This window comes from Candoia aspera, chromosome 8 (genome assembly GCF_035149785.1).
Source record: "Candoia aspera isolate rCanAsp1 chromosome 8, rCanAsp1.hap2, whole genome shotgun sequence".
NCBI lineage: Eukaryota > Metazoa > Chordata > Lepidosauria > Squamata > Boidae > Candoia > Candoia aspera.
This window is the reverse complement of record NC_086160.1, coordinates 58,625,234-58,652,000: the sequence shown is the minus strand read 5'-3', so window position 1 is coordinate 58,652,000 and position 26,767 is coordinate 58,625,234. Positions and strand designations below refer to the sequence as shown.

The following is a 26,767-nucleotide window of genomic DNA, read 5'->3' as shown; positions in this document are numbered from 1 at the left end:
ACACTGAACCATAAACTAACCATTCTGGTTATGTTTGCACAATATGCTAGATTGAAATACATTTGACTAGTTTGTGGGTCAGTATATCACACAAGCACAGCCAGCATAGAGTTGCAGGCAAATTTAGCCAAATAAAACAGTCTGAAAATAGTTGCCATTGTAATCATAAGCAACAACAGAAGCAATCACACTTGGATATGGAATTATTTCAGCAATTGGTAACTCATGGTAGAAACATATTTGGCTGGTACAATGGGAGAGAGGTTTTCAAAAACAATATAGAGAAAGAAAAAGAGCTTCACTAAAAAGGTAAAATCGTTTAAATAAAGAAAAGCTTGAAGTAAATAATGATGTTTTAATAAAATATATAAAAATATTTTTAACCAGGAGAGAGGCAGGGAGATAAGGAGATAGGGAGAGAAAGAGTGAGAGAGATGGGTGATAGATATCCATGCATATACATAGACACACAGTATATGTGGATGACACCCAGTTATGTATCTCTACCCTAGTTCATTTGGGAAATGTGGTGGAATCTTGACCTGCTGTCTGGAGGCTATGAGAACCTGGATGGGGAGGAATAAGTTGAGACTCTACCTAAGCAAGTTGAAGTGTATGTTGGTCAGGAACCACCTAATTCTGGGACAATACCAACTTTAGATCTTTATGAGACTGTGCTCTCTCTTAAACAGTGCATAATCTCCAGGACTCTCAGTGCCTGCTGGAACAAGAGGTGGAAGTTATGCTCAGCTTCAGCTGGTGCACCAGTTGTGCCCATTTCTGGAACAGGAGATGCTGGCAATCATCATCATGCTTTCATCACCTTACATTTGGACCATTAGTTCACTCTCCACGAGACTGCCCTTCAACACCATCTGGAAACTGCAGCTAGCCAAACTACAGCCTGCTATTGCCTTATAACGCCAATGCTGTGGGAGTTCAATTGGTAGCTTGTCTGTTCCCAGGCCCAATTCAAGGGGCTGGTTATAGTCTTTAAAGTCCTATATGGCTTAAGACCTGGTTATCTGCCTGCCCAGTTTGAGAGTTCCTACTATTGGAGGTACAGTGGAAAGGAACTGGGGGGGCAAGCATTTTCTGTAGTAGGTCCCCTCCTATGAAATATTCTACCACCAGAAACAAGAACTGTGTTATCACTCCTGATATTTAGAAAGTGTCTTTTGCAAAGAGCATTTAGGTTGTAAGCAGTTGGATGTACCCAAGATGAATAAGGGGCTATATTTATATTACAGGTAGTCCTCAATTAGCAACCACAATTGGGACTGGCAACTCAGTCGTTAAGCAAAGCAGTCACTAAGTGAAACTGCAACTGTGCTTATGATCTTACTTCAGCTTTCCTTTGTTTTATATACCTGCAAGTCATAAAGCGAGGATTGGTCACAAAGTTACTTTTTCATCACTGTCGTAACTGAACAGTCGCTAAATGATGCAGTTGCTAAACGCAGTTGCTAAACGAGGACTACTTGTATCCAAGATGACTAAGGGGCTAATATTTGGAATTATTATTTTGAATTTGTTATAAGATTTAATGGTATATGGTTATGGTTTTTATGATGACTGTATTCTGATGTTGCTGTATTTTTGCTTGTGAGCTGTTTAGAGGCAAAATGACTGAAGCTGCATAAAATCCTTTGTGATAAATAAAAATATGGTTTATGGCTAAGCACGTTGTATATATTACCTATTTGTGGCTTATTCAATAACCCAATAAAACATGACCTAGTGTTATGCATGAATCTAATTCCTGCCTAGTCTGGTTACGTATCTTATGTTTCAGTCTCCTGGAATCACTGGACCATGAATCAAGGAATTGTAAAGATAATGAGCAGTACTTCCCCCCGCCAAAAAAAACCCTCTCTATAAAATATTGACTTTTTGTCTTTTCTTTCTTTCTTTCTTTTGGGGGAGATGGGCAAACAAAATTTGAATAATAAATAAATAAAACAAATAAACCACAATTCTCACAGAATGTTCTTTAGCAAGTTTTATTAAGATGAAATGGGCAGGGGTACAAGAATTCTAGCAAGTGAAGTATTTTCAACTTAATACCAACATATATTTGCGTACATTACAATCAATATTCTGGTTCTCTTTCTCACAGTCTTTGCAGGAAGGAGGCAGGACTTTTCCTTGATAATGGGAAAGATGGTGGCTGGTTGTTTACATGATAAGTCTCCTGAATCTTTGTCAGTTGGGGAACCACCCCTTACACATTCCTCAAAAGCTTTTTCTTAAGCCATTTTGTTTGGCTTAGAGGATGGGAGTTGACAAGTTATACTGCTGGAGTTCCTGTGTTTGCTATCTGACTCCCCCACCCCCATGCCAATCTGGGCACCAAAACTTAGGAAGCCTTAAGTCCTGCCTACTCCTCAAATCAGACAACTTCTCCATAGTATGGGGACACCACAGATGGTTCAGAACCATTGGAAATTGATCTCTACCTGTTTTTAACTACTCACCCATTTCTTGTTCTGAAACACCTAAATTTATTACAGTTGATCCTGGCCTTTTTGTTTGTTTGTTTTATTTGCTTCTGCTCTAAAACATATCTCTGCATATTTTGCATTCGGATTGGCAGCTGGTTCTCCCAAAAATATCAATGGCCTGGACCTTGATTCTTTAAGATGAATTTGAATGTAGTAAGTGGAAAAGTTTGGACTCCCTTCCAGCTGATTCAATGTTACATTTTTTTTTACTGTAAAATTGTTAATAAGCCTCAAAAGGTGACTTGACTCATTAACCTAGTTAGCAAGGTGAAGACAATTTCACAGGTGAAAAAATACACTGACCCTTCACCCTCATGTTGTGTTTGTTGTTGTGTCTACTTTCAATAACTGTGGGCTAATAACTAAGCAGCTACCTGAGCATTTGAAAATGAAAATAGTGAATTCTTAAAAGCAGGGGATGGTTAGAAAAAACCCTGAACACTTACAGTTAGCACTTTTAATTCTGAGAAACATTAAGAAATGGAACTGCTGAAGTCAAGGCAAGATATGGAACACGAAGCAAAGTCTCTGCTAGAACCCACTGCAAAACAGAACCCACAGACCACTTCATATAACCTACTGAAAGGTTTAGCAGATACTGGAGTACTTTTCCACAGATAAACAGGACATCATTACTTACACAACACTGATCTGCACAGGAAAGCTGTCAGAAGGAAATTTTTCTCTGACCTCATCACAGAAGTCAATGTCTAAATTTTGCAAAAGAAAACCTTGAACAGTGGGACAAAGTGCTTTGGATTGATGAAACACATACTGAACCGTCCAACCACAACCATATAAATTAAGCTTGGAGAAAAAAAGGTGAAACATTTGAAGACAAGAAGACCTTGCCAACTGTTAAATACAAGAGTTATGCAGCTCTATTATGCTTTATAGTTGTGAGGCAGCCAGCGGCCACAGGAACTATTGCATAGATGGAAGGAAAAATGACTTGAACTAAGTAACCGTACATCCTGGAAATTAATGTGCCACAGGCAGTTAAGAAACTGAAGGCACAAAGGGTTGGATGATTCAGCAAGACAATGACCTGAAACATACCACTAAATCAACCTTGAAGTACTAATAGGAAAATAAAGTAAGTTTAGACTTGCTTTCACAGTCCCCACACTTATTATTACAAATCTGTGGGGAGATCTCAAACATGCAGTGCATGCAAGGAGATCTAAGAATATTTCTGAGCTGGGAAGAGTAGGGGGAAAAATCCCAAAAGCAAGAATTGAAAGACTTAGCTGGCTACAGGAAACATTTGGAAGCTGTTAGTTCTGTTAAAGGAGCTATAATAAAGTACTAATTGAAAGGGTGTCCAAATTTCTCCATCCACCATACTGTTTTTTTTAAAAATTTTAAACCAACATCCATAGTAAGTATACATTCAAATTTGCAAAAAGATGTGCAACTCTGTATCATTATGTCAACTTCTATTTACTTAGAGATTTAGGATACCAAAGTTTTGCATGCAACTATATTTTTAAAAAATAGTTTTAAGGCTGCCTTTTGTGAGGATTTCTAATACATTTTCTCTTATTGTTAGCATTTGTTTTACTACCAGTGCATAAAGCATTCAATTCTACTTAAATGAAAGCCTTTTTAAAACTGCCTTTGACATTCAGATAATTCCTACTTTTGCGCTCCCAGGAATTGTTCCAGCTGGTTCAAGCCTTCCAACATCTGACTGGGCGATCTCAAAACACAATATAAAAATCGTATTTTTGTTCTTTCATCAACAAAAAGCCCACACACCATAAATGGTTTCACTTCACATAAGGCCAAACAAAATGGCTTGTACCCTTTGAAAAGGATTTTTTTTTCATCTTTTCTCTTTTAAAAATACGATAGAATCTTTTGGTCTCTTCTCTACTCCAAACAATGTCCCAAATTAAGCTTTCAGTACCTTTCAATTCAGGAGTCTCTAAAGCCCTAACCAGCAATTTATTATAGATGTCCCATCCTATCATAGTTTTGAAGTGCAAAAAGGGATACCATAGGTAAGCAGTTCTTCATGTCCACTGTCCTCAGGCTTTTTCCAAGTTGGGCACCCTGCAATTGTTGGACTTCAATCTGCATAATCCCTAACCAATAAATCTGAGTAATCTGGAATTTGAAGTCCACACATCTGAAAGGCACCCAGTGTGGCGAAGGCTGATTTATTTTACTGAGACTGTAAGAGGATGGTTTGGTCTCGTCCTCATTATTGTCGGTTTTGGGGTTGACATCAGAATGACTTCAGATCAATTGCTTTATGTTATAGATGCCTCCATTTTTCTTAGTATATCTTCAGCATTTAAAATCTATTTGGTGGATTTTCTGGGAAATGGGAGTTGGCTGGAAGAATTGTAAAACACTGGAATGGAAAATATTCACATGATTTATGACTAAGGATTGTTCCTATTGTATGTGTTGACAAATTTAAATGAGCCTTTTTCAGCCAAAGGTCGAGGAAGAAAACTTTAAAGCAATATAGTCCAAGTGTTGCAGCTGTTCCATTTATAATGATTTGCCAGGCCCTTTTAAAAAAATTGCTATGCTTATTATCCATTTTGAAGCAGTGCTGATCCTCTGATGCTATTGTATGTGTACTTTTCTTTCGTTGATTAGCTTTGCACAATTTTCAGTGCACAATTAAGCATACCTAAAACAATTACTGGAGCTGCTGACAGATGCTTTGGTATCTAGTTCCATTGACTGTGCACTGAAAGTACAGAGTTGGCATGGTTGGCATTCAAATTGGAGGGCAAGCCAAGGAAGACAGTTCCATTCTATCTTCAGCACATTAGGCTATGGGTGGTAAGGAAGCATGAACAGGAGAGAAAGCAAAGAGCAAGTCTCAAATTCTTTGATATCAAATTATATGGCAGAGGCACCCACCCTCTATGACAGCTAGTGCAGTGGTTGAGGTGTTGGACTGGAACCAGAAAAGCCTGGGTCCAAGTCCCCATTTGATCACTGGCTTAACAAGAGAACTGCAGTGCCAAGAAAATGAAGGGAGGTTGCCACATGTGTGGCCCTGGGCTGCCAGAGGACAGGAGCTGCTGCTGGCACCAAGGGACTGCCTGGAGGCGTGGCCCTGTTTCAGTGGAATTAATGCTGTGGAGACAGAACTATAAGGAGAAAGCAGTCAAGGGTGATTGGTCCTAATCTCTCTTCACTAATCAGGTGCCATTCTGGTGTAATTCAATTAGTGAATCATGTCACATTCTAATACCATAAGGCTAAGCGATCCAAGACATGAATTTTCCAATGCATTTAATGTAAGTATGATAGATTTTTTTTCCATTTTGGAGCCTTAGAAATGCTGGATTGTGCTCTTCCTGTGATAATTAGAACTAAGGCCATGACTTGGAATTTTTCAGCATTTGGAGCCAAGTAAAATCAACTTTCCATGTTGTAAATCCTGTAGTTTATGCTACATTCTAAACATAAACACAGAAAGAGACGAAATAATAGCATCTTTTGCCAGAACTTTCAGAACAAACATAGAGCCAAGGAAAAGGGTGTTCTTCATGGTTCCAGGCTAAAGACTTCCAGGCAGATGCAGCAAGTTGAGCAACTTAAAACATCAAGACAGTACGAATGCTGAAAAATATAACACAGGCTTAACTTTCCACATTATTTTGTAAAGAAAAATGATCAAAACAGCACATACTTTTAAATTCATCCCTCTGACTGATTTCCTATTTTAAAATCCTGCTGACAGGTATTATTGCTAACCTTGGAACTATGGGAGAGGCAGGCTGTGCAGTTGGGAAATGTGACCATTGGACTTGTTTGTGGCAATGCTGTCAAGGGAACAGCATTTACCATCCATAAGGATTCAGTGCTGTGGAAAACTCATCTAGTCAGGTAGCTGCGGGCCACAAAGGAATGGAGCCCAGTGTGGGTATACGTGAATTCACTCATGAGGCAGCTGACAAAACAATGGAAGAATCTGGGTGTTCCACAACAAAAGTAGCATGCAGATCTGAGCAGTCTTCCTTTTGCTGCTCCTGCACATTATCGCCCCATAGTCCAATTTGCATCCAGGTGCAGAAGTTATTGCTTGTTGTTTTAAAACCCCTGAGCGGCTTAGACCTGGGGTATCTTAGATCAGCCTTTCTCAACCTTTTGACCTTGGAGGAATCCTTGAAATATTTTTCAGGCCTCAGGGAACCCCTGCACATTCAGGCTCAAATACAGGCCAGAAATTATTAACAAAATTAATAACAAAATTATTATATTCATTTCATGGGCAGGCCTGTATATATGCATTCAGAGTGTTCTTAAACTAAAAATAAAGAATGAGACTTACCTCTGGCCTGAATTTGAAATAATTTTTTAAATAAATAGTGATCTCCCAGGGAACCCCTAGTGACCTCTCGTGGAACCTTAGGGTGCCACGGAACCCTGGTTGAGAAACCCTACCTTAGATAATGTCCTTTCCTCCTCCAAGATTCTTACTGCCTACTTAGAGCACAGCTGGTTCATCTGGCTGCCAGTTGGGCCTGCTCTTTCCGGGGTGGGTGGGGGAGAAGAGGGATTTGTGTATGTAGAACTCATTTCCCAATGGGATATAATAAAAACACACTCTTTCAATTAGCCTTTAACTTTATCTAGAGGTGTAATGTCTTAAATAGCAATTTAATAATTATTTTATTGGAGAGCTTTTGTTTTAACATGCTTGATTTTTGTACAATATCCAGAAACTTTGGCAGTGGGTGATCTAGAAATCAATCAATCAAATAAGGAAAAAATAAGTATGACAGTTGAGAATTCCCAGATTCCAAACAATATTAAGGGTATCAAATTAGGAAGGCTGACCTAGATTTTTAAAAATCTGTTGAAGAAGTCTAAGTGTTTGATTCACATATAATGTAGGCAATAAATCTTGGCTCACACATCACACTGAAGAATGATTTGTTTGCTGCACATCTCAAAATATGTGATGATAGCCACCAACTGGAGAGCTTTAAAATGGGTTAATCAGATTTAGGAATGAGAAGCCTATCAATTACAGTTAGCCATGAACAGCCTTTTCCAACCAGATGTGTGGATTTCAACTTCCAGAACTGAACCACATATTGGTATGTAAGGAAAGATTGCTATATATTATCTTCATATCAGAAGGCATATACATCTCCTTGGTATTGTGGAAAATGGGCAGGAACAGCGCTATCACATTTGTATCTTGCTTTTGGACTGAGTTCAGGACTTTTAGCCAGACTCAGCACAGCTGCTCTGATGAGATGAAAATATAAAAAAAAGTGCAGCAAATTCTTCAGTCTCTTGGCAAGTCCCTTTGATCTTTAAGGACCTACAAAATCTAAATATTAATACCAGCTCTGTGTATAGATGAAACTGAATTCTGAGCTGAAGCTACTTCTGTTAAAAGTAGGTAATGATAGGGCAGAAATCTCACCTCTTTCCAGCATGAAGCAAGTCAAATCCTTTTCCAATTTCACTGAATGGCAAAACATGGGTGATCAGAACATCTGGTTTAAATTTCCCTTCCATGTAACTGGAGACCAACTGAGGAATTGAATCTTTCATCTTCCAGCCTAGAAAAAACAAAACAAAAATGTAACCTACTAGATGTTGTTGGCTCTGCCTACCATGAACGTTTTTGCAAGTTCCCAAACTTTTTTGGCAAATGGCAAAAATGCTCATAACAACACTTATAACATTAATTTTTGTTCTTGTACAACCAAATATAGAGTAAGCTGAAACTGGAAGCACATGAATCGCTAAACATTTACTCGTAACTGTTGCTTCATTTTGTGGAAGAAAGACAGCAGCTTTATTTATTTATTTCTCAATCAATCACACTTATATGGCCATCCATCTCACAAAATGTGACTCTGGGTGGCATACAATAAAATCATAAAATAACAATATTAAAGGAGCGCCATTAAAAATATTGATGTTATTATTTAAAAAAGGCTAGGCAAGAACATTGGAAATTATGAACAGTGGAGCCACCTCAGCAGATCACCATTCCCTTGAGACCTCCAGGCCTGTTGACACAGCCAAGGGAGTTTTGAGGGATTTCCAGAAGGATGGCAGGGAAGGGGCCAATCTCACCTAGGGGGAGATGATGTTCCACAGCAGAAAAGGCCTGTCTCCAGGGTCCCACCAGATATAACTCCTTAGTAGATGGGACCTGCAGCACACCTCTTCTGCCAGTTCTGATGGGATGGGCAGATGTAATCAGGAAGAGGCAGTCACTCAAATAACCTGACCCCATGCCATGAAGAGAGTTAAAGGTCAAAACCTGCACCTTGAATTGGACGTGGAAGCAAACTGGCAGCCAATGCAACTCACGGAGCAGAGGTATAACGTGTGCCATTCTAGGGGCACACATAGCCGCACGCGGTGCCGCATTCTACACCAGCTGAAGCTTCTGGACACTCTTCAAGGGTGGCCCCATGTAGACCGCATTATAATAGTCTACCTGGGAGGTGACCAGGGCATGAGTGACCATGAGCAGAGCATTTGGAGGACACCAGAATGGAGAAGGTTGATATACAGCAATCATGAGAAGCTTTCAGAGTGCACAAACTCTCTCTGAAGATAAAATGGGACGGGATGGGAATTTGTTAGGATTGTAACAGGAGGAGAAAGTTAATACAAGAGCCAAATTTCCTAGCTACTACGATCTGCAGGACAGGCCCTTTTGAAAATGATCCGGGTTTCTGTTCTCTTGTATTGCTCCCAGGCTATCAAATGCACTTTCTTCTTTGCTGTTTAGAAAATCTATAAAGACAATTTCTTTTGCCAGAATTTTAATTATTAATTCATTTTAATCTCAATTTACAGTTTTTAATATTGCTTTTTAATTTTAACATCAATGCTTTTTAGCTGCCTTGATTACTTGCCAAATCAGAAAGGTCGAGTATAAATCCAACTAACTGATAAATAAATAATGTATATCCTCTGTACACATATTGCAACCCTGACACCCTATATCAGCCCTGTCTTGTAGATGTTCCTACACTTATAAGAACATAAATTTACAAAATGCAAATATGAAAAACACAGAGTAGCAATGAATTATTTGAACACAAATGAATTCACAGTAAGTCTTTGCAACATACTTTTTTTTTCCTTTCTAGTGTTTTTCCCACATGTGCAGGGTCCACTTTTTTCAGATCAACCAAATGTTGATCCATTGGTTGTGAAAGGAATTCACCAATTGGCTTGTTGCCCGAATCTGACATCAGGGATTGAGAGAGGGTGACTGGCCCAAAGTCACCCAGCCGGATTTCATGCCTAAGGAAGAACTAGAACTCACAATCTCCTGGTTTCTAGCCTAGAGTCTTAACAACTAGACCAAATTGGCTCTCTTTTGCAGCATACTATTGAAAGAAATAATTACTTATACTAAGTGGACTTTGAGGCAAAGTTTAATACGTTCAGATACTCATACTCTTTTGAACTATATGCCTATTATATAGTAATTGATGGCTGGACAATGGAAATGAAATCTCCATGCCCTTCTTCTGGCCCTTCAGCATTGTCAAGATAAACTTACTGTCTCACTTACTCAGTGGATTAATGTAACCTGAGATTTATGAATGAGTTGCTTATAGAAATAGATTATGTATGGACAATTGCAGTGAAGAATGATTATCCTTCACTGAAACTGTTGTATAAAATTTCATATACATCTATTGACATATGGGAAGCCCTTAATATCTAATTGTTGCTATTGTATGGCTTTTTTTCCCTTTTTTCTTTTGTTATCAATTATTTTTCTCCTTAACCTTCTGCTTTATTAAATGACAACAACAAAAAAGATGTCCAGAACAGGAACACTTTCCCCTCACCCTGAGAAAGATTCATACTGAAAATATATTTAGCTCAGATATCATAACATTAGGATGTTCTATATGACAGGATGCATATAGAACACCCCCATCCACCCCCATCTCCACACTATCGCTTAGTTTGCTAGTACTATGCAAAAAATGTAATTTTATAGCTAGTTTCTGCTACTTACTTCAAACTTACAGTCCTAAAACATTGTAATGCAGTGTAATATAGCCACAAATCAAATGAACCAATTATCCTAGGACAAATTCCAGTTTATAAGTATATACATGTTCACATACCATCATTCCCACTGTAATTCCACACTACAGAACAAAGAAAACAGGCAATAATTATATATTAGTGTGCTCACCTATCTTTCATCTATCAACATACCTCCAATGAAACTCCCTTTCATGGTGCGTCCTGTTAAAAGCAGCATGGGATCAAAAGAGAGTTGTGCACCTAAGGGAGGCACACCAACCATTACACAGATCCCACAGCCCATGTGACAGGATGCCAAAGCAGCTGTCTGATTGAAAAAGGGGAAGAAATTAAGTAAGTTTTTGCCTATGCAAAGAAAAAAGAGACAATCGATGAACCCTAAAAATATCTGATCCTGGAAATGGGAATGAGAACTAAGCTGCTGATTTAGCATAAAGCAAATGTATACTGAGTGTTCTGCAATCTGTGTACAGCCATCACTTATGCTTATGCTACACAGTAAGAACTGAGCTACATGCTTCCCTAAACCATTTTTGCCAGCCATGGTCTGAAGTTAAGCTGGAATCAGCTGACAGCATTCCAAGGATCTCTGATCTTTCTGAAAAGTTGATCAGTGATTTTTCACTAGACAGTTGAGTATCCCCAAATAGCATCCATCCATTTGCTCTTGAAGAATATCAATAAAACAGATCTGGTCTTCTAAATACCCTAACTGATCCATGTGTGGGTTGTGGGTTCTAGCTACTGACATACAAGAGCTCACTCTCAGATACAGAAGAGTCCCTTGGCAGTCTGCTTGGCATGGAAGAGCTGCCTGCAGGGCAGGACCCTTGAAATAAAAGGGGATCCATTTTTACACAGTGTACTACAAACTCATTGTCTTCAGAAGTGGTGATAGTTACCAAATGAGATTGTTTAAAAGAGGGATCTATTGTGAGAGCCTGTGGTTGATGATGGACTTAAACCTGGCTCTCCCCAGCCCTGCTTGAACATCTTAACCACTACACCACACTGCCTGATTCATGGAGGGCTGAACTATCAATTGTTGTCTTGATAGCCATTCACTTTCTCTGAATTCTTTAACCTCTCGCTGCTGAGAAGCAGGAAGGGAAGAGGGCTATTGTCCCTAAACCCTGTTTGAGATGTTGTAGAAAGAAAGCCATGTTAGTCTAGGGGAAGCCAAAAATCGGAAAGATTTTAAGATTAACCAATATTTATTTTGGGCTTTCATGAACTGCAGATTGCTTCATTAAATGCAGAGGGGCTTGACAAATGTGGGATTAAAAAGATAGGTATTGATGTGAAATTAAAATATACCACAATAAATGATTAGGTGCTTGAAATCCGTGCACCTTTCATCTGTATTACTACTCTGCCATCCTCTTCCCTTTTCTCCACTCCTGCCTTATCCCTGTGTATTTCAATCTCATCTCAGTCAAGTCACTGATCAAGTGAGTTGCAGGTCACGAAAGCTTAAAATAAACCCTGGTTAATCTTAAAATATTACCAGACTCATCCCATTTGACAGTTTTCCAAATAAACCTATTAGGTTACTGGGAGACAGAGAACACTGAACTAGATGATCCTTTGGCTTGATGTTTATGAAACAACTGTTCACTACAATGATAAATATTTCAAGAAAATATTAATATAGCAAGCCTGAAGAAAATATACATACAATTGCCATTTCCAGACTTCAGATGTAGCGGACAAAATCTGTGCTCCAATATCTCTCCAAAATATTAGACTAAGTCCATTATACCCAAAGTAGTTCAGACAATTCATTTTAAATTTAGATCAATTATTGTCACTTGCATATTGATGCAATTTATGTCACTTGCATAAGAATGCATTTATGCAAATGAAGTAAAATGGTGCCTATTTACACAAATGATGTACATTCAAACTTTAGATAGCTGGTAGTAGCAGATGTTCTGCCATCCCGAATGGTCTGTTAAATCAAAGATTTACTATACTGTCTTCATTGAATCTAGCATCAAATGGTAAAATAGAGCCAATACATTTTGAGTCAATACAGAACATACCAATGTCTCCAAACATCCAACAACCTCAAAGGCATAATCCACACCATGTCCAGTCATTTCCAGCAGTACTTCTTGAATGGGTTTCTTGTAATCTTGAGGGTTAAGACATTCTGTAGCTCCCAATTCTTTTGCCTTTCCAAATTTGTCTCTGTTAATGTCAATCCCAATGATACGAGACGCTCCAGCTGCTTTGCATCCCATGACCACAGAGAGACCAACTCCTCCCAAACCAAAAACAGCACAGGTGGATCCAGGCATAACCTATGGAGTCATGGAGAAAGAGTGCACAGATAAATTCAAGCTACACCCAGCAAAGTAACAGATTGGTGAAGAAGTGCTTAAATGGCACAGAATTTGAGACATCAAGAAACTTATAGGTTTTCTCACCTGGGCTGTATTGAGGGCAGCCCCATAACCAGTAGAGAATCCACAACCAAAAAGACAGACTTTATCCAGAGGTGCAGCATCATCAATTTTAACAATGGTAGAGTCAGGCATGACTGTATATTCAGAGAAAGTGCTGATCCAAAGAAAGTGATGAACTTGTTTCCCTTTGCAGGTGAATCTACTGGTTTTGTCAGGCATCAGATTTTGTGGTTCGCAGATGCTGTTTCAGAGATAACTGGGCTTGTCAATAGGAAAAAAGACTGTATGTGCATTGCTAATAATCAAGAAAAATACAAAAAAAAGTTTCTAAAGAACTCACTGGGTTTTCAAGCAACAGTTGGTGTTTGATTTTAAACACGAGCTGCATTCTCCACACTGGGGCAGACAAAGAGGAATCACTTTGTCTCCTTCAAATACAAGGGGAAAAACATGAAACCTCTGGATCAAAAGATCATGTTTTCTACCCACATTTTTATAAATCAAGATCAGTACAAATGGCCTTTTCCTAGTGCATTTATCACAGTTGAAACAGCCTTCTGAACACACTGTAAAAATTCATATTGCAATTCATTGTGAACTGGAAAAAAAAAGGATCACTAAAAAAGATGTCCTAGAAGCAGTTCATTTCACTTGACCATAGTTTCTTTAATAAGTTACATTCTTCATTCACACTACACCATGGCTTGGCTTGGCATGTTGGATGAACCTAGCAACTATGGTTTGTTAAGAACAAACAAACTTAGTTTACAATTCAGCTTTGAAAACCATGGTTTGTAAAAATGTACCATCCAAAGGAAAAACATTTATCATCGCATAAGTTTTCATAGATCAAAGGTTACTTCATCAGATGCACAGAGTACAGGTCTAAGGAAGAAAAATTATTTATTTATATACACAGCTTCACTGGGAGGGGGAAGAGAAGAGTGAAATGGTGAAGGGAGGCTAAGAGGCACAATTTTTTATTTATTTTTATTTATTTATCAAATTTTTATCACCACCCATCTCCCCCACATGGGGGACAATTGCTCTAGATGTGTCCAAATAAGAAGCAATACAACAGAGAAACTCTTGCAACGAATAGCAAATTATGTTTTGTAGTGTGACAAGAACTCCCTAACCTCTGGTGCAGGCTACGAAAAATGGTGCTGTAAATACAGCCTATAGTATAAATCCCAGTTAAACAAATCGAGGCCTCTAATATTTGAGCTCAGTCCTGTACAATGCAGACTCAGTGTAATGGCACATGGTCCAATTATGCTGGATACCCATTGCATTTTGAAAATATTAAAATACAGGCATACCTCAGAAATATTGCGTGTTCGGTTCCAGGCCACTGCAATAAAGCTAATACTGCAATAAAGTGAGTCACACAAATTTTCTGGTTTCCCAGTGCATAAAGAAGTTACTGTAGTCTACTAAGTGTGCAGTAGCATTGTGTCTAAAAAAATGTACATACCTTAATTAAAAAATATTTTATTGCTAAAAATGCTAATCTGTTGGAGACATGGTGCTGATAGCGTTGCTTGATGCAGGGTTGCCTTAAGCCTTCAATTGGTAAAAAATGCAATATCTGAGAAGCGCAATAAAGCAAAGCACAATAAAACGAGGTATGCCTGTCCATGTGAAAAAGCCAAAGGGGATCTTCTCTGTACCTGGTTTCACACACATCACTCCTGGCCCAACGCTCTCTACTATTCCAGCTCCTTCATGGCCTGGAATTACAGGATACTCTACTTTGGAGAAAGAACCTGCCAGCACATGGTCATCCGTTCCGCATATTCCTGTGGCTATTATCTGTAATAGAGAACAAGGAGGTAGGTCCAACTATAAGGGAAGTTATATCAGTAGTTATTAGGAGCTTCCAGTGACCTATGCACAATGATCCTGTATGAATATGGGCAAGTCTGTGGATTTCCAACAATCTTCACATTGGAGAAAAACACAATGTAAAAAATGCTACTACTGTGATGCAACAGACCAGAGGGCAGAATGCCGCTTATCTTCACCAGTGGAATGCATGCTATTAACGCAACCCATCCACCGTGATCATCCTCCTACAGATAGAAAATAGGTGACTAATACTTGTTCTACTTCTTGGCCTTCTAAGTATAATTACTGAAAATTTTGCAATTATTTTGGAAATGGGGCAAAATATTTTTCAGCAGTGATTTATGTAAGTCATGTGTATAATCAGTTAAACACTTGTTTGCCTATTGCAATTTCTGTGCAAGACAGAAATTGTGAATTCCAATTCATATCTCCCTGAGATCAAAGCAGTGCTCATCAATGGCATTGGCAACTGGATATCTATTCCCACACCAGTTTGGATTTCTGACCCAAACCATCACATTGCAAGAGGTACACTTCTAGAATTTTTATTATGTTTGTGAAGGCCTCCTCCTTAACTGGATCAAAGTGCTCAAGTGCACTTTTCTTCAAACTACCCTGCACAATTTCTCTTCTGTGTATTCTTTAATTTATCCTTCCTTCAAACCACACTGGGAAATGCCACTCTAATTTATCAACAGTATAGAACTATAAAGTCTTCTTTATACAGTAGTTATATAAAATATAATACTTACTCTGGAATTTCATATGATGTAAGAAAGACAAATATCCCATAATTTCATGCCAAATGAAGCACTGAAATACACTAATTTCAAAATGATGTCATATAGTTTCCTGGCGCTAGGAAGCATTCATGCCCCAGCCACTTCAGTATTCAGGAAAATGGGATGTCACAAAGTTTCCCAAACCAGTAGCAGCAAACTCAAGCTCAGAATTGGGTCCCCACCCCACTATTTTCATTTAGACCTATGCAGTAGACTGAGCATTGCATTGGATTTGAAGGTGAAAAGGTGTTTTGGAGCACATGGGAACGCAAATGTAGAACCTATCTAGAACTCTTTAAAGCAGCTATGTCACTTCTTGGGCTCAGAAAAGACCCTTAATCTGCAAAATTTAAGGGATCCATTTTGCACCTTTAAGCCTCCTCCTTTCCCAGTGTGGTACAGTGGTTGAGGTGTTGGACTAGGCACTGGGGGATCCTGGTTTTAGTTAACCCTCAGATCCAGAGGCTTACTGGGTAACTTTGGGCCAAGCAGAATTTCTCTCTCTCTGCTCAACCTACGTCACAGGGTTGCTGTTTTGGGAAAAAGCAGGAAGAAGTACCATGTACGCTGCTTTGAGCTCCCAAACAAAAGTTGGAATATAAATCTAATACATAAATATCTAATAAAACTTATGTAAAAATGAATTTAGGAGATTACAAATGGGAAAAATTTGCATGTCAACTAGAGATTACAAACTCCTGCCATAAATGCTTTATAAAGCAAGGCTGCATCACAGGACACTTTTAGCTAAAACCAAACAGGGCACATCATATTCTTAGAATGAAACACAATTCCGGATTACTTTTCTCTTAGCCTCTCAACTGTTGCCAATGTACAAGCATTTATTTGTCAAACTGCTTTGTCAATGGTTTGAAAAATAGGATAATGGAAGTAACAAATTGTAGGTTTCCTTTAAGAACAAAACAGTACTTTCTAAAACAGAGGACCATGGAAAATTACTCAGAAAAACTGATCTACCTTCACACGAACTTCATGAGACTTTGGTGGAGCGACTTCCACTTCTTCAATCGAAAGTGGCTTGCCGACTTCCCAAGCCACAGCCGCCCTACATTTGATAACCTAGGAAGGCCAAACCAAAAACAAATACGGTGTTCAGTCTAATCCTATGCAAAGCACAAAGGGGTGAAACCAGGTAGAACTTTTCCACTGGTATAACTTTTACACCTAGAATCCTTGTCAATGTAGCAGCTCATGGTGGGCGATAGAAAAAGCCTCCCATTCCAGTGGGAGTACTCAGCTCACTTGAGGTACAGCACCAGAGGCCTCCACAGGAGGGCTCAAATGACAAACTTAATGTCCCATAATTGCAACACACGCCCTACTCCCTTTGGATGTGCATCAGGATGATGCACGTGTGTACAAAAGGAGAAGACCCTGAATTGCAGGGGTGTAATGTTGCTCTGAGAGTGCCTTGGACTGCAGAAAAATCAAACCAGTCCATCCTCCAGGAAATAAAGCCAGACTGCTCACTTGAGGGGATGATATTAAAGGCAAAACTGAAATACTTTGGCCACATAATGAGAAGACAGGACACCCTGGAGAAGATGCTGATGCTAGGGAGAGTGGAGGGCAAAAGGAAGACGGGCCGACCAAGGGCAAGGTGGATGGATGATATTCTAGATGCTGATGCTAGGGAGAGTGGAAGGCAAAAGGAAGGGGGGCCGACTAAGGGCAAGATGGATAGATGATATTCTAGAGGTGATGGACTCGTCCCTGGGGGAGCTGGGGGTGTTGACGACCGACAGGAAGCTCTGGCGTGGGCTGGTCCATGAAGTCACGAAGAGTCGGAAGCGACTAAACGAATAAACAACCACAACAAAATAGTACAGTGCAGTAATATATATAATACATTACCTAGTGTATACATGACTTCTGGAAAATGTATTGGACTATATTATAAGTCACTACTTGCACTCACTGGGGATAAAATCCTCAGGAATACAATAAAGTGATTTGGTAAGATAGTACTGTTAATGTATAATTCTCCAAAGAGGAAAGGGCGCCCTGTTGCACCACTAGACTTAGGGTCATAGCTCAGTTGTCGATCACGTTTCAATTACTACTGTGTCCAGGTCCAAGTTTCAAGGTAAATCAGAAATGGGCAACTTTTTTGGTGGCTGGAAGCCACAATTAACATTTTGGGGAGGAGAAATCATGTTATGCCACAGGTGTGAGGAATTTCTGATACTTCCCCCAGAGAGTCTATTGGGAGAGGGGGGGCAGTTGGTTTTTGTCTCTTGCACACAGTTTCTTTTTTAAAATATTTTTAAACATATGTTTGTTTCACAGCTTGTACTTGCAGTTTTCAAGTACTGCCTGCCTCAAAATGTAGAAAAACCCTGACAGTTTTCAGCCACTCTAGCCAGAGGGGGCTCTAGGGATGGGAGAGGTTACCACCCTCAGATGTAGACAGCATCATGAGTGAATTTCCAGTGTTCTTACATGGCAAAGAAATCCCTCCCCCCACATGTGCGCTGTTGTGCTCATTTATTGCAAAAGATTTGCTATACAGAAGTGTCTACAGGGCAGAGGCTTTCATTAAATGACTAGAGCAACATTTGTTGTTGTTTATTCGTTTAGTCGCTTCCGGCTCTTCGTGACTTCATGGGCCAGCCCACGCCAGAGCTTCCTGTCGGTCGTCAACACCCCCAGCTCTCCCAGGGACGAGTCCGTCACCTCTAGAATATCATCTATCCATCTTGCCCTTGGTCGGCCCCTCTTCCTTTTGCCCTCCACTCTCCCTAGCATCAGCATCTTCTCCAGGGTGTCCTGTCTTCTCATTATGTGGCCAAAGTACTTCCGTTTTGCCTTTAATATCATTCCCTCAAGTGAGCAGTCTGGCTTGATTTCCTGGAGGATGGACTGGTTTGATCTTCTTGCAGTCCAAGGCACTCTCAGAATTTTCCTCCAACACCACAGTTCCAAAGCATCTATCTTCCTTCTCTCAGCCTTCTTTATGGTCCAGCTCTCGCAGCCATATGTTACTACAGGGAACACCATTGCTTTAACTATGCGGACCTTTGTTGTCAGTGTGATGTCTCTGCTCTTAACTATTTTATTGAGATTTGTCATTGCTCTTCTCCCAAGGATTAAGTGTCTTCTGATTTCCTGACTGCAGTCAGCATCTGCAGTAATCTTCGCACCTGGAAATACAAAGTCTTTCACTGCTTCTACATTTTCTTCCTCTATTTGCCAGTTATCAATCAAGCTGGTTGCCATAATCTTGGTTTTTTTGAGGTTTAGCTGCAAGCCAGCTTTTGCACTTTCTTCTTTCACCTTCATCATAAGGCTCCTCAATTCCTCTTCGCTTTCAGCCATCAAAGTGGTATCATCTGCATATCTGAGATTGTTAATGTTTCTTCCAGCGATTTTAACTCCAGCCTTGGATTCCTCAAGCCCAGCATGTCGCATGATGTGTTCTGCATACAAGTTGAATAGGTAGGGTGAGAGTATACAGCCCTGCCGTACTCCTTTCCCAATCTTAAACCAGTCCGTTGTTCCGTGGTCTGTTCTTACTGTTGCTGCTTGGTCGTTATGCAGATTCTTCAGGAGGCAGACAAGATGACTTGGTATCCCCATACCACTAAGAACTTGCCACAATTTGTTATGGTCCACACAGTCAAAGGCTTTAGAATAGTCAATAAAACAGAAAGAGATGTTTTTCTGAAACTCCCTGGCTTTTTCCATTATCCAGCGGATATTGGCAATTTGGTCCCTAGTTCCTCTGCCTTTTCTAAACCCAGCTTGTACATCTGGCAATTCTTGCTCCATGAATTGCTGAAGTCTACCTTGCAGGATCTTGAGCATTACCTTACTGGCATGTGAAATGAGTGCCACTGTTTGATAGTTTGAACATTCTTTAGTGTTTCCCTTTTTTGGTATGGGGATATAAGTTGATTTTTTCCAATCTGATGGCCATTCTTGTGTTTTCCAAATTTGCTGGCATATAGCATGCATTACCTTGACAGCATCATCTTGCAAGATTTTGAACAGTTCAGCTGGGATGCCATCATCTCCTGCTGCCTTGTTATTAGCAATGCTTCTTAAGGCCCATTCAACCTCAATCTTCAGGATGTCTGGCTCTAGCTCACTGACCACACCGTCAAAGCTATTCCCGATATTGTTATCCTTCCTATACAAGTCTTCCGTATATTCTTGCCACCTTTTCTTGATCTCTTCTTCTTCTGTTAGGTCCTTGCCATCTTTGTTTTTGATCATACCCATTTTTGCCTGGAATTTACCTCCAATGTTTCTAATTTTCTGGAAGAGGTCTCTTGTCCTTCCTATTCTATTGTCTTCTTCCACTTCCGCGCATTGCTTTTTAAAAAATAATTCCTTATCTCTTCTGGCTAACCTCTGGAATTTTGCATTTAATTGGGCATATCTCCCCCTATCACTGTTGCCTTTTGCTTTCCTTCTTTCTTGAGCTACTTCTAGTGTCTCAGCAGACAGCCATTTTGCCTTCTTGGTTTTCTCTTTCTTTGGGATGTATTTTGTTGCCGCCTCCTGAACAATGTTGCGGACTTCTGTCCATAGTTCTTCTGGGGCCCTATCTACTAAGTCCAGTCCCTTAAATCTATTCTTCACCTCCACTGCATATCCCTTAGGAATATTAGTGAGCTCATATCTAGCTGATCTGTGGGTCTTCCCTAATCTCTTTAGTCTGATCCTAAATTGTGCAAGAAGAAGTTCGTGATCTGAACTACAGTCAGCTCCAGGTCTTGTTTTTACCGACTGTACAGATGTCTGCCACCTTTGGCTGCAAAGGATGTAGTCAATCTGGTTTCGGTGTTGTCCATCTGGGGAAGTCCATGTATAAAGCCATCTCTTAGGTTGCTGGAAGAGAGTGTTTGTTATGCACATTGAGTTGTCTTGGCAAAATTCTATCAGCCTATGTCCTGCTTCGTTTTGTTCACCCAGGCCATGCTTACCTGTAATTCCAGGTGTCATCTGACTGCCCACCTTAGCATTCCAGTCTCCCGTGATGAAAATAACATCTCTTTTAGGCGTGTTGTCCAGTAGGTGCTGCAGATCCTCATAGAACTGCTCTACTTCAGCTTCTTCACCATCTGTGGTTGGGGCATATATTTGGATCACTGTGATGTTAGATGGCTTGCCCTGAATTCGAACTGAGATCATTCTATCATTTTTTGGATTGTATCCAAGCATTGCTTTAGCCATTTTACTATTAATTATGAAGGCTACTCCATTTCTTCTGTGGTCCTCTTGTCCACAGTAGTAGATCTGGTGGGCATTTGATGTGAAGTGGCCCATTCCAGTCCATTTCAGTTCACTGACGCCCAGAATGTCTATCTTTAATCTTGACATCTCACCAATAACCACATCCAATTTGCCCTGGCTCATAGATCTTACATTCCAGGTTCTAATGGTGTGTTGATCCTTAGAACATCAGATTCGCCGTTCACCACCAGCACCGTCGGCCGTTAGCCGTCCTTTTGGCTTTGAGCTAGCTGCGTCATCACGTCTGGGGCTAGTTGAACTCATCCTCTGTTCCTCCCCGGTAGCATTTTGACCATCTTCCGACCTGGGGGTCTCATCTTCCGATGGTATACCGACATATCTCTGGTTGTACTGATCCATTTAGTTTTCACGGCAAGAATACTGGGGTGGGTTGCCATTACCTTCCCCAGGGATCGCATTTAGTCTGACCTCTCTGTCACGACCTTCCCGTCTTGGGTGGCCCTTCACGGTTTAGCTCATGGCATCATTGAGGTGCTCAAGCTCCAGCACCACGACAAGGTAACGATCCTTTGCTTGAGACTGTACTATTATATGTACTAAATAAGGGATGAATGTAGCTATGCATGTACTAGGACTTAACAGAACTGCCACTTAAATCTCTAGTTATGTGCTTCAGATGCCAATCTAGCTGCAATTGCATGAAAATGAGATTGCAACTGTAAACATCCTTAGGAGGGGAGCCTTCAACTCATTATGGACTCCTGGAGACTGCCTGGACAAGTCGATGAGGTTTTCTTGGCAATATTTCAGAAGTGCTTTGCCATTGCCTGCTTCCTAGGGCTGAGAGAGAGTGACTGGCCCAAGGTCACCCAGCTGGCTTTGTGTCTAAGGTGGGACTAGACACCCAGTTTCTAGCCTGGTGCCTTAGCCCCCACACCAAACTGGCTCTCAACAGTAAACGCATTTAGCTAGAAATCAACCCAATTGACATATTGTTTAGATTCATGGAACACAGTGAACAACAAAGAAGCCAATCACATTTTAGCTTAGCATGTTTTGAGAATGCCGCCCATCTGGTTTCAGTGTGTTGCATTAGGGTTACCAAATGAAGCATAGTGGAGTAACCGTGGGTAAAGTCTTGTAAGCAAAGCCACTAGGATCTATTAACCGACTTGGGCTGTACCAGTTTAAGGGCAACTTGTGATCCAACAAGCAAGACAAAATCAATCATTTTGCTATGCATTGTGCCAACCAGTGGCAATGCTATCTAGGGGTGACTGGATTTGTTGTCCAGTGTGTATTTGAATACAATTAAACAAAAAAATTGATTTCTAGTTATTATTTGAGCTATAATTCTTGCACGTTCAGTTTCAACAAATCTTACTGTTGCAGTTATTTCACAGAAAGTGTGCAAGAGGGTAAGACTTTGCATTAAGCCATGGTTTTGCTTAACTGTAGTTTACTGTATAAACTACAGTTCCCATATTAGGTCTACAGAAAAGCGGGAAGCCATCAGCCATTATTTACAAATCACAATGGCTGGGCTCGCACCAAAGGTTAACCCACAAACTAGCAAACGCATTTCGCGTTTAAATTAGTTTACAGCTTTAGATTAGTTTACTTCTTCCGTAAGAAAAATAAATTGTTTCTTACTTGCCCAGAAGTATCCATGTCTGCAAACTAGCTACCGCACGAGAATCTTTCCACCCCGCTTCCGGAGAACCCTCAACTACCGCTTTGGAAAACCGGGGGAACGGCGGGGGAAAAACGACTACAGTACACCAAAATCACCAATACGGCGCTACGTATTTCTCTTCCACTATCAAGATTCCTTCAGGGCCAAAGAGCGGTCGACGGACCATCCGTTACTCGATCAGAACTCTTCGCTTGCCGTAGACGCGCCGCGGAGGACTCTGGGGAATGCAGTCAAATACTTGCCTACACAACCAGGAGAAGCGCTACCCTCTTATCAAGGCATCCACGTGTGATAAGATGCTGTAACCGTCACAAGAAATCCCTGTCAGGCAATTTGAGTAAAGAGACTATCTAAATTCGTTTCCAAATATATATTCACTTGTCCTTGAGCAAGGGTGTGAAAGGACATATCTTTGTTTTACCAAAATTTTGGGGAGAAGACTACATTAGTTAAGATGTGCAATAGGAAAGTGATGCCCCCCCTTTTTTTTTTTGGTCATAGGTGATTTGGAGAGAAGCAGAAGCACTTTCGTCCTTAAAGACGTTGAAAGTAGTTTTTCATGGTGGACTGGGACCAGGGAGACCATCTGGTCCACCAGAGCCATGAAAGCTCTCTGGGAAGTTTTGGTCTCAGCCCAATCTATATTTGCTGTGGGGGAAAATGGGAGGAGGGACTGTTGTGTGTGCTACCTTATGCTCCTGGAGAAAAAGCAGCGTATTAAACTAGTAGGTAATAATAGTATGATATTTTTCCTGAGCAAGGAGGGCCATTTCACTATCTCCAGTTCTTCAGTAATGTCTAATCCAAGCAGCAACTGGTTATTACCTAATTACCTAATTTATACCTTGACTTTCTGTTTAAACTAACACTTGATGTGGCTTATAACAATTTTTGGGGGGAGGTGGGGGTTCCTTCAAGTCAGCGTTGACTCCTGGCAACTGCCTGGACTAGTCCCTGCAGTTTTCTTGGCAAGATTTTCAGAAGTGGATTGCCATTGGCTTCTTCCTAAGGGTGAGAGTGAGTGACTGGCCCTCACCCAGCTGGTCTTAAGCCTAAACTGGGATTAGAATACATGTGCTTTAACCACTACACCAAACTGGCTCTCTTTATATGACAGTTACAAAACCAAAATAAAACAGTGGCATTGTGTATTATGTGAACTCAGTCCTGTATAATGCAGGCTCAGTATAATGGCGTATTGTCTAATTACACTGGATTCACATTGCATTTTGAAGATATTAAAATACATGTGAAAAAAGCCAGAGGGGATCTTCTCTGTACCTGGATTCACACGTCACTGCTGGCCCAATGTGCTCTACAATTTCGGCTCCTTCATGGCCTGGAATTACAGGATACTCTACTTTGGGGAAAGAACCTGCCAGAATGTGGTCATCCATCCCACATATTCCTGTGGTTATGTTATATACTAGAGAGGGAACTCATCCATATGGGAAATTATGTGGGTACTTATTAGGGACTTCCAGTGACTTTTTTTTTTTTTGGTCACAAATTGTTATTGGTGAAGTAATTGAGAAGTTTTGCCTGAAACATCTATGTTTTTCAAGTTTGTTTTCTATTTGGTCTGGTTTGATTGCCCAAAGAAAATTGTTTATATTCTGAAAAGAAATGTTTGAATTATAATATCTGTTCTATGAGTCAGTATTACAATTTTCTAGTTAATATAGGTGATTGCAGCTAAATACTCAACACAAGTAAACAAGTATGACAGTTCGTTGACAAAAACATTAATTTTTTTACAAAGAGCAAATATTATTATAAAAGAAGGCTTATTCCAAATTCATAGATAGCGAGGCTTGGTATTTGCTTAAAAATGCAACTGCATAAAGACTATTCCTGGTAAATGAAACTGTTTCTTTGAATGTTTACTACCAGAAGTTAGAGTAATTCTATTTACATGGCTTCAAAAGAAGATTGAATGAGTTCAGAAGAGTAGGCTTACCCATTACTGGAAAGGGATGTACTGCATGTGCACATGCAGAATGTGGTAGATTCTGTGTAGATTCTGCTAGGTCCAGAATCTCTGTAGATTCTGTATAGATTCTGATAGGTAGATACTGGTAGGCCCTGCTGCATCTGGGAGGTGGGTGGGTTGGTGGGAGGGGTCCAAATTTTCCATCCAGCCTGTCATGAGCACTGATGGTGAGCAGGAGGGGGCCCCTATCCAGGGAGGAAAACGCATGTGTAGTAGCGAGAATTTGAGCTGTCATTCAAAGAGACACAGAACAGACCCACCTTGACTTTTGGGGTTTATCTGTATGGGTTTTCTCACGCTTCTTCAGTTTGTTAGGATTTTCTGTCTAATGTAGCAGTAATAAAACACTAGAGACCTATTCCTCGTCTTGGCATGGTTCCTGCTTGTTAGGACACAACCCTACTGTACTTTTCCCACAGCAGTTAACTTCAGTAAAGTTGTCACCAGTCACTTTTTCCTAGACAAATCCCTCTCTGCCATTGTGTACTAAGAAATAAACAGGTGGCAATCCTCCCCTTGCCACTGAATTTGGGAAAACATGTACTAAAGGCCTTCCTTAGAATGAGTGTTACTGATTCATTAAGAATTCAAGTCTTTATTATGATATCAAGGTTCAAAAAAGTAGAAGGAATTAAAAAGACAGAAAATGGTAAAGGAAAAGAAAACTAAGATGATTTTAGCTGCTACTGCTTCAGTCATGAACCTCTTCTCTCCAATACACAGAAGCCCCACAACTGAGATCATGATCCATTAAATAAAATTCTAATCTGAATCTAGCTTTCACTAGTTCCCAGCTTGTTGTATAATTCCCTGATATCTAACCTAGATCATTATGGGTTAGGATGCCTTCTCTGACCTGGGTTTCAGCCAGTCCCAGAGAAGACAAAAAGTAAAAGCAAATGGAGCCAGCCCCTTTATCTTTTTAGAAGCCTACTAGAAGGGAACCTTCCTGTACTTGTTTGGTTCCTCAGAGTTAGAGTTTCAGAGCCTTCTGGGGTCTCTGCCAATTTACTTTGATTGATAGGTCCAGATTTCTCTTTGATTCTTTCAGTGTCTGAAAGAACACTGTCTTATTTTACAGTATCATTATATGGGGATGCTTGAAATTATTAGCCTAATGGTGCCCCAAATTCTTCTAATTCAGTGATGGGGAACTTCTGGCCTATTCTGTTCTATTAAACTGGCCTATCAAGTGAAGTCTCTTCCACAAGGTTTTGGCTCCTACTCTTTGGCACTCTTAAGTGATAAAGACACTCTTAAAGCAGCTCTCTTGAGCTCTTCACCCATCCTTCTTTCTTAAAGGGGAAGGACAAAGCTATGTTCCAGCTAACACTCCTGGTGATCTTTCAAGATTAAATGAATTACCAGTCTAACTGTAAATGAATAACAAACACTGGCTCTTCTTCCAAACTTGTCTTTTCATCCTGGCATGAATTGAGTTACAAAGGTCTGGCACCACATGAGAGGAAATACAATAATGCCAATATAGTGAAACATCATTTAGTGGACCATTGAAGGCAGGATATGCCATTGCTCATGAATGCCTGTAAAAATATGAAGTCCCATCATTGTAGCAATTTACTCCATTTGCATAACAACATCAAATTGCTGCTGGTGTTGAAAAATTAAGGTAAACTTAACTACTTCATCTGAATCACTTCATATGCAAGATTTGTTCATTATTTTGTGGGACTGTCCTAGTGAACATTTGGCCCACTGAATCTGAGGTCCACTATATGAGGGTCATTTAAATCCAGGTTTCACTATAATTATTCTAGTTGTACATTTGGGAGCAGCTTGAAACCATGCCATGCAGAAATGATTATATGCTATTATTTTATAGAAATTACTGTGCTTCCAAGCTACTTTTGTCTTTTCTGGTGTAAGTTCAGCCAATACCAGTTTGCACTGGGTACCAGTTTGCTTCTGGGTCCAATTCAAGGTGTTGGTTATCACCTTTAAATCCCTACATGGCATGGGGCCAGGCTACCTGAGGGACTGACTCATCCCCATGACATTAACCCGCCCCACCCGTTCATGCAGAGAGGGCATGTTATGGACCCCATTGGTAAAAGAATTCTGTTTGGCAGGGTCCAGGAGACAGGTCTTCTCTGCAGTGGCTCCTGTCCTTTGGAACATCCTGCCGCTGGAAGTCAGGCAAGCCCCATCCATCCTGACCCTCCAGAAGTCCCTGAAGACCTGGCTCTGCCACCGTGACTGGGGTGGGGAGGGTGGTAGTCATTCCTGGGGATGGCTGGCACCTTAGAGTGCTCCCCTCA

The 26,767-nt window shown here is 40.3% G+C and overlaps 1 protein-coding gene across 1 annotated transcript; it reads right to left on the bottom strand.

Annotated features, from left to right (window-relative positions):
- Positions 1-1,989: 1,989 nt before the first annotated feature.
- Positions 1,990-22,664, bottom strand: LOC134502230 (alcohol dehydrogenase 1-like). The gene is made up of 9 exons (XM_063310450.1): positions 22,453-22,664; positions 16,555-16,656; positions 14,617-14,758; positions 13,284-13,371; positions 12,965-13,184; positions 12,578-12,838; positions 10,704-10,839; positions 7,918-8,056; positions 1,990-6,098 (listed from the first exon to the last, which is right to left on the bottom strand). The coding sequence occupies exons 1-9, from the start codon at positions 22,468-22,470 to the stop codon at positions 6,074-6,076; spliced, it is 1,131 nt and encodes a 376-aa protein (XP_063166520.1). The 5' UTR covers positions 22,471-22,664; the 3' UTR covers positions 1,990-6,073.
- Between the last annotated feature and the right edge of the window lie 4,103 nt (positions 22,665-26,767).

Coding starts and splice junctions, on each gene's coding strand:
- LOC134502230 (XM_063310450.1), bottom strand. Junction 13,372..14,616: donor AGTGATGTGTGTGAAACCAG/GTACAGAGAAGA, acceptor TTGTATTTGAAG/GAGACAAAGTGATTCCTCTT. Junction 13,185..13,283: donor AACTGTTGCTTGAAAACCCA/GTGAGTTCTTTA, acceptor TCTCTGAAACAG/CATCTGCGAACCACAAAATC.